Source organism: Arvicanthis niloticus, chromosome 1 (genome assembly GCF_011762505.2).
Source record: "Arvicanthis niloticus isolate mArvNil1 chromosome 1, mArvNil1.pat.X, whole genome shotgun sequence".
Lineage (NCBI taxonomy): Eukaryota > Metazoa > Chordata > Mammalia > Rodentia > Muridae > Arvicanthis > Arvicanthis niloticus.
In genome coordinates this window covers 143,590,596-143,603,151 of record NC_047658.1, presented here as the reverse complement: position 1 = coordinate 143,603,151, position 12,556 = coordinate 143,590,596, and the positions used below count along the sequence as shown (strand labels likewise).

Genomic DNA, 12,556 nt, shown 5'->3' with positions numbered 1-12,556 from the left:
CTTCAAAAGTGAGACTTAGGGATACTTGTACCATCACTCTCTTCTTATGGAACACTGAGGGCTAATTACATACAAGTCATTAGCATATGGAAATATAAAATACACTACTTTTTTTCCTTTTAGAGAAAAAAAATACGACTAACTGGAATTTGGAAACTTAACAAGAATGTTTTTATGACATAGAAAACAAAAATATATTTCTCTTTGTAAGTTAAGCAGACTGATTTTCATGAATGAATTTTAAGGACTACCAAAGTCATACTGGATGGTGTAGACACCCAAACACATCTTACCTTCATCATGAATCATCTGAGCAAGTATGGCCACAACACTCAACATTTTACATTTATGCTGCACCCTGTCACAATTGTAGACTCAACACTACACTGTTCTCTTGCAATTACGATTTACTGTAATCTCAATGAATTACCATGCTACCCAGAAAACAAGTAAACAGTTTATTAAGAATTAAGTGAGGGCATGGAATGTGATACAAGTAGACACTCAGATGGGCAGAATACTACACACACATACACACAAATTAAATTTCACTTCAAAAAAAAAAAATCACAAGGCAAAATAAAAAGCAATTCCATCATTATAAAGTAAGATATTTCATGCAAAGCACTAAACCACACCCCCAAACTCCCAGCTCCCAATAAACATTGCCATGCCAGCATACTGACCACAGTGGAAACACACATAAGCAATGGGTTAGGAAGTAACACAGCTTATAACCAGACCATGATTTTACATGAAAAACAACTCCAGATCCACACAGAGTAACATAGGCCAAACTCTGAGAAGTTCGTAAATACAAATCCCATGAATTTCATTACCATAACTATAAAACCCAGAAGCTTACAGAACCTGAAAGTTTTATATAAAATTTGGCATACTCCTTTTATGCTCAAGAAATGATTTTAGGATGATATCTGTAGTTAGCAGAGAGCTGTATAAAAGCATTTCCAGGTCAGGATTTGACCTCTTAACCCTTGACCACAATTCACATCTTAGGAACAACTACAGACACACACCTCTCTTAACTCATAGGATGGGAAACTTAATTTCCGAGCAACTTTATGTACATGTTTCTATAAAGGACCAGGTAAAATTAAGAGAACAAATAAAATGTAAAACAAAGATAAAGTGATACAGAGAGTGAAGAGGACATCTTCATTTACAAAAACTTAAGTGGATAAAAATCTCTCCTTGATTTCTGAATGTACTTCTGAGTGTACTCTTACTGCCATGCAGTAAGGCAGGCCTTCTCTGCAATGCAAGACGCTAAGTGTAAGGCTTACATTAGAGATACATTAGAGAATAGTAAAATGGCCTTTCATGGAAAGTAATCTCTTCCACAGCTGCCATACTGAATTTAAGCCCGTGACAATGTTTTTCCAACTGGGCAGAATGCCTTGACAGAAGGAGGAAGCACTGGGCTTGCCCATTCTAGAGGCTACCCACAGACACATACACTCACATCTATGGTTTTACATTGTGTTTACTCATGATAAATACACTGGCTATAAATATAACCATAAGATCAAGAAAAACTTAAAATAAAAAAAATTTATCCACTCCGACTTGCTATGTCTTCATTTTAGATTTAAGGTAATTAGATCTGACTGGGAAATTATCCATGATTGCCTTCCCAAGTCTGAAATGTAACTTCCACTTACAGTTCACGATTGGAGCACTAAGTGTTCAAAAGCTGGGGCTTAGCATCTTCAAAACCTGGAGGGAGCTCTGCTCTGATGTTGAGAACATCAGAGTCCACTCTAAAGCAAGACCCAGAGTTTAAGGCCATTGAAAAGCTTCTCTAGACACAAGTCCCCCATCACTTCACACAGAGCTCTCTGGAATGTGTGCCTTGTAGACACAAAGGCATCACCAATTAAATTCCCAGAGTATTCGTAAAATTCTTAAATGAGAAAGATTTCTATTGATAGAGAAATGCTCCCATCAGCAAATTAAATTTGGTAAGTCAATATTTCACCCACTAACTCTCTATTAGCAACCGAGCAGCCTCTGGAATCAAACGTAGCGATCACTCAGGTGATGACAGATGAAACACAGATGAGCAACACATATGAAAATACTCTGTAAACCGCTGCAGCTCTAGAACAGTTTATAGTACAAAGCAATGTAAATAAATATTGGGCTAGTACAAAAGCTCTTATTTACATTTTACAAGTGAAACTGTATTCAGTGTAAATGCTGTGTTTTAAAGAACACAGTACTGATTAGTAAAATGAGTTCTGTTGAGGGATTACCATTTTTGTTAGAATCAAATGCATGACGTATAAAAGATTCAAGTTAACTGTTTATAATTTAGGACAGACAAGCCCAGTTGAACCTGGAATGGCATCTGTTAAAGTGCTGAGAACAGGGAACACTCAGAAACACTGTACACTGTTAAAGCTTCATCAAGTCACAATGTTAGGCTTCTTTCACATTTTATCGTTTTGCCACAGGCCTGTAATCAGGATGAATTTTTTTCCCGCCAAGGAGTGAAACTTCAGAGGCTATCAGCTGCTTCAGGACATGATGTTTGGGGAAACTGGTTTCAGCCATCAACCATACCTTCAGGCCTTACAATCTGGTAAGTAATTAGATATTCAGGGTAAGCCTGGAAAAGAAAAGATTAGTTCAAATATTGGCAAGTGTGTTTTAGTGGGTGTTAAAAGACGCCCTTGAATAAGCATTCCTCCCCTTGAGCCCTGTATACCGCAACTACCTAGGACATTTCTCTAACTCTTCCCTGCTTGACTCCCACCTTCCAGTTCTCTTCAAACCCTCATTAGCAGGCAGGTGAGATTTAAATACAAGTTTGTCTGTTGTCAGTAACTGAAGGAATTCTGCCAACTACTTTGACTTAGAATGCTAACTTACACTCGCTTTTTATTAGGTCTTTGTCAATTACTGAAGGAAAAAAAAAATTACACAGCATTGCTATGTTTTACAGAAAAAAAAAAAAAGAAAGAAAGATCCAGTATTGACTAAAAAATTGAATAGGTTAGATATATCAATGGTTCTTTTCTGATTTTGAAAATATTCTTTAAGATGATTTATTTATTTATTTATTTATTTATAGTTTATGCACATCGATGTTTTCCCTACATGCATGTCTGTATGAGGGTATTAGATCCCCTGGAACTGGAGTTACAGAGAGCTGTGAGCTGCGTGTGGGTGTTGGGAATTTAACCTGGGTAATCTGGAAGAACATCTAGTGCTCTTGACCAATGAACATCTCTCCAGTCTGATTTTGAAAATCTTATGATAAACATGTTATTTGTAAACTTTCAAGCCTGAAATTACCCCAATCCCTACCCACCCAAATTTAGTTAAGGCAACACGTCCTGTCCATGTAAGAGCCATGTACTGTCAAAGACGAACAAATATAAGTGAATTACCTGTTCTCCTCTGTAAATAACATATTCAGCTAATGCTAGGCCATTTACACTGGGCCGGCCAGTGACCGAGTGATGGCCAGGAGGAGAATGAGCCATTTTCATTGCGCTGAACTGCAGGAAAGACTTTCCTAAGGTCACTCGACAAAAGAGCAGCTGCCTAAAACATGAAAAGGGAAATTTCACCCTGAAAACAGATGACACAGAAACCCAGAACATCAAAGCTTTACGTTCATAACATATTTCCAGACAATAATAGCTTAGGGGAAATATAAGAACATTGCTTATTACTAATAATCTTAGCCACAGAAGACAAGTAAAATTTAAGTATTCAATTTATAGAATTTGAAACTCTGTAGCCCCCCAAATAGTACAGATTTGTGACTCAAAACAGAAATGGTAGTAATTCATACCCAGAAGGGATTTCCTAATATAATACACAAGCCTAAACTTACTGGGAAAATAAAAGACATTAAGAATAAAACAAGTTGGGCATAGTGAATCCTAGCACTCAGGAGGCCAAGGCAGGAGGATCACTTCATGTTTGAGGCCAGCTTGGGCGACACACTGAGTTCCAAGACAGCCTTGGACAGTGTGTCTCCACACTCCCCAAACCCCTGCACACCAGGTTCGTGCATGGGAGAGACAGACAGAGACAAGATAGGGAGGAAGAGTACTGGGACTAAAGGCATGTTCCACCACGCCTGGCTGTTTCCTCCTGCTGGAGATAGGGTTTAGGTGTGCTGTCTAGGTCCCCTCTCTTCTGTCAACATAACCAGGCAGTAGTAGTTGCACACTATCTTCCTGGCTCTCCTTAGCATTCTTTATGGAGAACCAAGTAATCAAAAGGAAGTTGTATTAAACAAATCAAGTGCTCAGAATCATGCTGGCCCATTCAGATCCTCTGGTAAACATTTAGCTTTATTGTAACTTGTGAGGAGACAAAGTTTAATCTGCATCCCTCAAGTTGTCAGGTATGCCTCGCCCTCCATGTTTCTCAAATATGTAATTAGTTCTGATCTAATTATTACTGAAACAAGTAATAAACAATCTCTCACCTGTGACAAATATAACATGATCTATCTTTGTGAATTGGACATCCAGTGCCACCTCCAATTCCATATACATATTGATTGCTTTTGGAAGAATTCTCAGCAAAATAAATTCCAGCTCCAAACATGCCACCTATGTATGCATGCCTTTCATCAAAGCCCTTATGGATAATTGCATTCACAAAAGGAGACCCTGAAATACAAACATGGGCAACATCAATTCAAAAACAAAACCAAAGGTTCTAAGAAGTTAATTTTAGCTTGCCATTGTTTTTAGACAGGGTTCACTGTGTAGTCCTGGCTGTCCTAGAACTCACAGATCTGTCTGCCTCTGCCTTCTCAGTGATGGGATTAAAGGCATGTGCCACCATTGATTGGTTGCCATTTTTTAATTAAAATAAAATTACGTAATTCTGTATTTCTGTGTGGTGTTCTGTGCAGGTGTCCACAGAGTCAGAAATTACAGGTGGTTTGAACCGCCCAATGTGGGTGTTGGAAACCTAACTGCAGTCTTATACCACAGCAGTGCTTGCTCTCCCCCCCACCCCCAAATCAACTCTGCAGATCCTAGCTTGCTATTTTTAGAGCTAAGAATTCCTTGTGTTAATTAATGATTCCAATAGGGTGGTGGTTCAGATGCCAAAGGATAGACTCAATTAGAAAAACAATAGATTTTTTGAAATTCTAATACAAAACTTAATGCATTTCAGAGTCAAATACATACAAACCCAGGACCAAGGGCTTCACAGCTCACTGCATATAGCACTAAAGACATCAGGTCTTGCACCCTTGCTTTATCCCCATTGTCAGAAGTACCCAAGCAGCCTGCCTCTTCTTCTTTTCCTTGTACCTCTTCTTTTCGTCTGCTTCTCTTTCATCATCTGCTATAGAAGATTCCAAGGGCAAATACTGCCCCTCTGCTGTCTTTGCTAAGAGAGGCTTAGCCAAAACTGCACTGAGCCCGTGTAGAAAGTGTGTGGGGAGTGTGAAGTGTGCCACCATTTCAGAACTTACTTCTCTCCTTCCATCATAGATTTTGGGGATGGAACTCAGGCCATCAGGTTTATGTGGCAAGGCTTTTACAAGCCTAAGCCATTTCACTAGCCACCAACAAGGTAATCTTAATTTACAAAAATGTTCGTTTGAAGGTATATTAAAACAAAAGAAACAGGATATGAACACAAATGTAAAAGTTACAAAAGTGTTATCTTTATTAAGAGGAGAAAAGCTATACTCTTACACAGGGCAGTGTGAAAAACCTACCATGAAATAACATCCTTTCATTCGCATGGTTGTGGTTTTCTTCAGAAACTTCTTTTCTCCGGTGTGTGTATCTTTCCCACAATTTCTTGTTACAAACCTTCTGAATCTATAAAAAAACAGAAAATTTAAATAATACCTTTTATCTTACCAAAACAACAAAACAACCCACAGGACTGAAAAGATAATCAACTCCCATAAGTTGTCCTTAGACCTCCACATGTGGTTGTGCACATGCAATTTGTGTCTAGACGAGTTTATACACATGTAACAATATTTTTTTTTCAAAGAGAAAGACTACATGTGGCCAGAAGGGACATGAATACTTGAAAGTTTCATGAAATACTTCAATTTTAAAATTACTTAAAATAGGAAGTTAAATAAAAGTCACCATTAAGTCATTACTAAAATACCTCAGCCATGCTAAATTTTGTAGAAGCATGAGACAGAGCACCAGCACCCGGTTCTCCTGACTATCCAACTCAAAATACCATAAACATGACTTGAAATAATCTCCCACCACACATTCTTTTCCTATTACTCTCTTTCCCTTCCAATCCCCACTTTTGTCTGGAGAAGACCTAAAGATGAAAGCTGGTCATTTGGATATCACTATGGTCCAAATGGATGTTTCTAGTGCTAAGTGCTACAGCCCCCTGGTGGTCCCTAAGAGGATGCATGAGAGTTTCGGTTTTAGTATTGGCTCAAACAAACAAAAAACCTCCACAAAATGACTCAAAATATGGGTAACACATGTAATCAAGAACCATAACTGGCATAAACAAACTTTTATGTATAAAATACAGCAAAAATAAAGCTATTCTAGTGCGTGTGTGCACACACACAATCACTAAATATTGTACTGAAATGGATTCTTTTCATATTGAACATAGAAATTTAGGAATCAGCCTCTTCATTCCCTGCTTAAGTGACTCCTGCTGCCTGAGAGTAGATGGCAGTAGATACTGCCACAGCACACAGGGAAGACTTGGTGTGCAGTAACCTAAAGAGCGAGCGCATCACTTCATGCTATCAATAATTTTTATTTCTTCTTCTTCTTCTTTTTTTGAGTTTCTCTGTGTAGCCCTGGCTGTCCTGGAACTTGCACTATAGACCAGGTTGTACCCAAATCCAGAGATCTGCTTACCTCTGCTTCCCCAGTGTTGAGATTAAAAGCATGAGCTAACATGTTTAACCTAAAAATAGATGAATCTTTAAAAGGTGGGCATGGTGGCCCACGGCTCTGCTCATAGCCCCATGGCCTAGGAAGGCTGAGGCAAGAGATTCTAGACTAGCCTGTGCAGACAGTGAGATTCTTCCCCCAAAATGAACAGAGTTTTTGAGAATTCAAATTGTGGAGGAGAGTCTCCCCCTCCACAGTCGCTGAAGCCACGTCACAAAGCTACTGTGCTAGACATCACTATGTTCTCATCAATCTTACTTAAGACTTTGGGCTGTGGAAATAACAGTCTTGGGAAACCTGCTTTCAGTCATTTGTTACCTTGAGAATATTGTATCTGTTGAAGATGCCGCCTGCGTGACCTCCATCTCTGTGCTCTCGAACAGTACTTTGCATCTGATGGAAAGTAATTTAAAACATACACATTAGTTTTGTCTTTTCTGACTCATTTTTTGTTGTGTTAAATTCATTTGATACTATTTCTGAGAATTCAAAATAGGTTTTAATATTTTTCTTGAAAGGACATAATTCTATAAATTTACTACCTTTTTTCTTCTTTTGAGGCAGGGTTCTTCTGTGTAGCCCTGGCTGTCCTGAAACTTGCTCTGTAGACCAGGATGACCCTAAACTCAAAGATCCATCCACCTGCCTCTGCCTCCTAAATATTGAGTTTACCATGAGTATATCTAGAGAAATTTATAGCTTATAGTTTAAAACATGTTTATAGCTGAAGTTATATTATATAAACTAATAACAAAGAGAGTGTAAAATATGTTAAAACAAAAGCAAAACAAGGATTCAATTGTGCTAACATTAGCCTAACAAACGCAACATATTTTCTTGGACTTATGAGTTTAAAAACTAAGTCTTACTCAATTTTGTATCTGTGTTTAATTCATACAAATAAGTACATAAATCAAAGTGTAAAGTGTACAGCTGGTTGTAATGGTGTACAACTTTTAATAAAAACCACCAAGGCAGAGGCAGGTGGATTTCTGAGTTTGAGGCCAACATGGTCTACATAGTGAGTTCCGGGACAGACATGGCTATATAGGGAGACTTTGTTTCAATAAAACCTCAAGAGGGGGTTAGGGGGTGGGGGGCTGGATTGGGAGGGCACTCTTCAAAGATTTCAGTGGACTGAAGAATTTTTTTGGAATAAAATTTCTCATGCAAGTATTATCTAAATGTTGAGTCCTGCCTGAGATTCCTCATGCTCTAATTGCCTTCAGAGGGAGTGAACACTAGCACATTTTCAAATGACAGCAACCTTCTTTCCAACAGAATTCTGGTTCAATATGAACTGAAACAGCAATATAAATTATCTAAATAAGGTCAGCTGAGAGCCGCATTATAAATACTTTCAAATTTTCAAGGTGGTGAAAAGACATTTTAAAAAACAAAATGCATGTCCAAATAGATCTGCAAAATTCTAGGAAAGAGCAGCGGAGCCAACAACATGGTGGTTAGATCCATCTTCTTATCCATTTATTTAAGTGTGATGAACATACCTCTTCTTCCACAGACTGAAATTCTTTATCATCAGGAGACAGATCTATGAGAATTGTTCCACTACCAGAGTTGTTTAGAGTTAAATATGGATTAAGACCTATGAAATGAAATTTACAAGTAAAAACACTGCCAATAAATCAGCCCCGAGCCAAAATAATCAGATGATCTATTGGATACTATCAGTTCCCCAAAATCTTAGCTTCATCCTGACTTAGACTTATAGGAATGTAAAAGTGTAGGCAGTCCAGGCACACATCACCCACGTTTCTCAGGAGTGCGCAGGACTCTAATATAGGCTTCACATGTACCAGTTGTTCCTATTAATGCCCCTTTCTCTATCAGGATCAAACCCATGATATTCAGACTACTAGTGTGTGTCTATGTGCCTGTGTACACAGAAGCCAGAGGTATCTTCAGTTCCCTCAGAGTTGCGTTAGAGGCAATCATCTAGCTTTTTACTGTTATAAGGGTTCTGATATATGAACTCTGGTTCTCATCAGTGTGCAACAAGTACTTGTACACACGAAACCATTTGCCCTCTGTACACTAATTTTTAAGATTCTTTAAGAACCCCCCCAAAACAAAAACAATAACATATTTATCTATTTACTTATGAGTACAATATAGCTGTCCTCAGACACATCAGAAGAGGGCATCAGATCTATTACAATGGTTGTGAGCCACCATGTGGTTGCTGGGAATTGAACTCAGGACCTTTGGAAGAGCAGTCAGTGCTCTTAACCACTGAGCCATCTCTCCAGCCCAAGATTCATTTTATGTGTATTTTTGTTTGCATGTTTGTGTGTACAACATGTGAATCCCTTCAGAGGCCAGAAAAGGACATTCTGAAACTGCCATGGGTACAGGGACCCTAACCAAGGTCTTCTATTGTTCCAAAGTATCTGACACTCTCATCTGACTTTCTCCAGTATTGAATGCAGATGGTGGTGCTCACTCATACATACAAAACAACAATTTTGAGCCCTATTCTTGGCCATACATATATCCCCCACACCCTGAAAACTCTTCATTATACAAATAGAATTTTTTTCAACTCCACTTGCATACCTCCTATTTTAAGATATTAAAAAAGATTATTCCTCTTTAGATTGGCAAACCAAGTGACAGGTTCTATCCCAGACCTTCATAAGCATGCACTGTCACACATTCCTTTCCTCACCTCACTCCTTTCCTGTCCCTCCTCCTGCTGCTCTTTCCTTCTTCCAGTCTCACTTTCTGTTTTGTTTTCCCCCTTCTTTCTTTTTCTTTTTTGCAGGTGAGTGTGGGGTGTTAGTTTTTCAAGATGGAGTTTCTCTGTGTAGTCCTGGCTGTTGTTGAACTCAAGAGATGTGCCTGCCTCTGCTTCCCAAGTGCTGGGATTAAAGGTGTGCACCACTATTGCCCACTTCCTTTCTAATTTTATGTAACACATTTTCCACTACCCCTCTTGTTCCTCCCCCTTCCCATCATCCTTTTCCTACTTCCATGCCACACACACAGATTTAAATCTGTGCTCCACATGAGAAAACAAATGGTATTTAACTGTGTCTGGCTTATTTTAAGTTAATAACCTTCAGTGTGACCTATTTTCTGCAAATGTCATAATTTCATTTACTATAGCTGACTAGAATTCCATTGTTTGCATGTATATGTATGTATGTACACATTTTGTCTATTCACCTGTTAATGAACATATAAGCTGGCCCATTTCCTAGTTCTTGTGAATTGTGTAGCTATAAATATGGATGCAGCTCTCTGTTGTGTCTCGGTTTGGGTTTCTTTAATTATATACCCAGTGGTGGTCATGGTCAATCATAATGGTCTTTAGCTTTACTGATGTGCACAGTGGCTGCACTAGCTCACACCCCTATGAGTGCTGTATCAGCATTTCAGCAAATCACCATTCCTGTTTAATAATAAAGGTAAAACGTGAGTTGACTCAAGTAATTCACAATTTTTACCTAACTTTAGTACACACAAGTGCTAACATCTGTTACGTGAATGTAATTTGCATTTTCCTTTAGCTAAGTGTTATAAAATATTATTCTTTTTTAGGACTTTTGCCCAGGCTGTTGTAAATTTAGCTTTGGAAAACATTACTTTATCTTGTGGACTGTCACTTAATCATTCCTAGCATGTGAATATGAGAAAGAGACACCTATGGCCCAGATCTTTTAAAATCAGAATACTTGCCAGGCAGTGGTGGTGCACGCCTTTAATCCCAGCACTTGGGAGGCAGAGGCAGGCGGATTTCTGAGTACAAGGCCAGCCTGGTCTACAGAGTGAGTTCCAGGACAGCCAGGGCTACACAGAGAAACCCTGTCTCGAAAACCAAAAACCAAAAACCAAAAAAAAAAAAAAAAAAAAAAAAAAAAAAAAAAAAAAAAAAAAAAATCAGAATACTTTCATCAGGAAGTTTTAAGTATTAGCAACCCTACTAGTACGTTTCCCATTAAAGAAACTTTTCATAGACTTCTAAAGTATTATACTGAGGGTTGCCCTTATATAAACAAACTCAACCAGTTATTAAAATGAAGTACCTTGTTGTCCAGAGATCAGTCTTTCAACCCCTTTAATTAGCTTGTGCCGATGTCCATAAGCATTGATTCCAATCTCTTTCAGCTCCTTGTGGCCCATCTCAACTAGTACATCCAAGGTAATCTTACAAAAGAAGATGAACTATTCAGGATGCTTACTCATTTGGTAGATATTCATATATTGATAGCCTCAAAATATTCATGTTTATTTCACATTATTTTCTTTTAAGATATATTTTATTATATGAAAGTTTGTCTGTCTGTGCACGCTATACCCTTTGGCCAAAAAAGGGCATCACAACCCCCACCCCAATGACATTATTAGAAGACAGTTGTTACCCACCATGTGGGTTCTGGGAATCAAATCCCATGCTACCTCAACAGCCTCATTTCACATTATTTTAAATAACCTTTATAGAAAACAAGTCATTAAACTAAAAAAGTTGGAATAAAATAAGTTGGGTCATAAATGTCCTTTCAAACTCATCTTTCTACTGTACTTTTCATCGTTCCACATCTAATCCTTACACAGTGTCTTGCATGGTTCCTCCAGAACCTCTGCATCACTGTTCAAACTCTTACCTCAATTATTTTACCATCATGAAATTGAAATAATTAATCCTGTTTCATTTATACAGCTTCTATAAAGCCATTCCTAATAGTGTCCAGTTAAGAGTCAACTTTTCCTTCTTTAGCTTTACTAGAATCTTTGTAAGACGGAAATGTCTCGTGTTTCTCTCCTACCTCCCTAACTAGATTGCAGGTTATGCAGGTTCAAGTTTACAGAACTCATTTTCTGTGAACAATGAAGACAGCAATGGCAACAACGTAAATACTGTAGGGGCCAGTGAGAGAGTTAAGAACACTGCTCTGTCAGAGGATTGGGGTTTGGTTTCCAGTACCCACATGGTGGCTTTCAACCATTCATAACCCTAGTTCCCAGGAATCTGAGAGCCTCTTCTGACCTACACAGCACCAGGCATGCATGTGGCACACATTCATGCAGGCAAACACTTATACACATTAACAAAATTTTAGGATGAATAAATACATGTATTCTGACAGAATACTTTAAACTGGGGCTACTCAGAAAAGCTCAAATATATGGCTGGCACATTTCCCTTCTTGTCCATAGTAGGTAGCAAAGGACTGAATCAGGAACTATGTTATTAAGGAGGATGCTCTATTTCTACACATTGGTCAATTTTTACATAATGTGCTTATTAGCAAGACTCCAAGGTCAAGCCATATGAGGAAGTGACTGATTTCCAGTCTCTTAACTCTCAGAGCTATAGTAGACAGAACACTATTACACTGTACACACAGCATCCAGGAAGCCCAGGGTTCAGTGCCCAGCACTAAACATAACAGACACCCTTCAAAAAAATTTCCCAATAGCTTAGAAGGTTTAATTAATTTTAAGCATTTTCTAGATTTTTCTATTAAACACTAAACTAAACAATCGAATTACCTACTCACCTGTTCTCGCTCAAATATATCCATTAAATGCTCAAGTCCAAGGTTCCTTATGAACTGAGTTATACTGAAATCTATTCCTGAATCTGGGAGGAATAAAATTTCACATCAGAGTATTGTACAATG

The 12,556-nt window shown here is 38.2% G+C and overlaps 1 protein-coding gene across 2 annotated transcripts in view; it reads right to left on the bottom strand.

The window, feature by feature from the left end:
* Positions 1 to 437: 437 nt before the first annotated feature.
* Positions 438 to 12,556, bottom strand: part of Tnks2 (tankyrase 2) — a 56,708-nt gene continuing 44,589 nt past the window's right edge. For both annotated transcript variants that reach the window (XM_034498795.2, XM_034498803.2), the window contains 8 exons: positions 12,434 to 12,516; positions 10,958 to 11,078; positions 8,417 to 8,514; positions 7,227 to 7,301; positions 5,729 to 5,834; positions 4,472 to 4,658; positions 3,417 to 3,573; positions 438 to 2,632 (listed from right to left, as the gene is read on the bottom strand). In XM_034498795.2, coding sequence (XP_034354686.1) covers positions 2,570 to 2,632; positions 3,417 to 3,573; positions 4,472 to 4,658; positions 5,729 to 5,834; positions 7,227 to 7,301; positions 8,417 to 8,514; positions 10,958 to 11,078; positions 12,434 to 12,516 — 890 coding nt within the window. In that variant the 3' untranslated portion in view covers positions 438 to 2,569. The remainder of the gene's footprint in view (positions 2,633 to 3,416; positions 3,574 to 4,471; positions 4,659 to 5,728; positions 5,835 to 7,226; positions 7,302 to 8,416; positions 8,515 to 10,957; positions 11,079 to 12,433; positions 12,517 to 12,556) is intronic.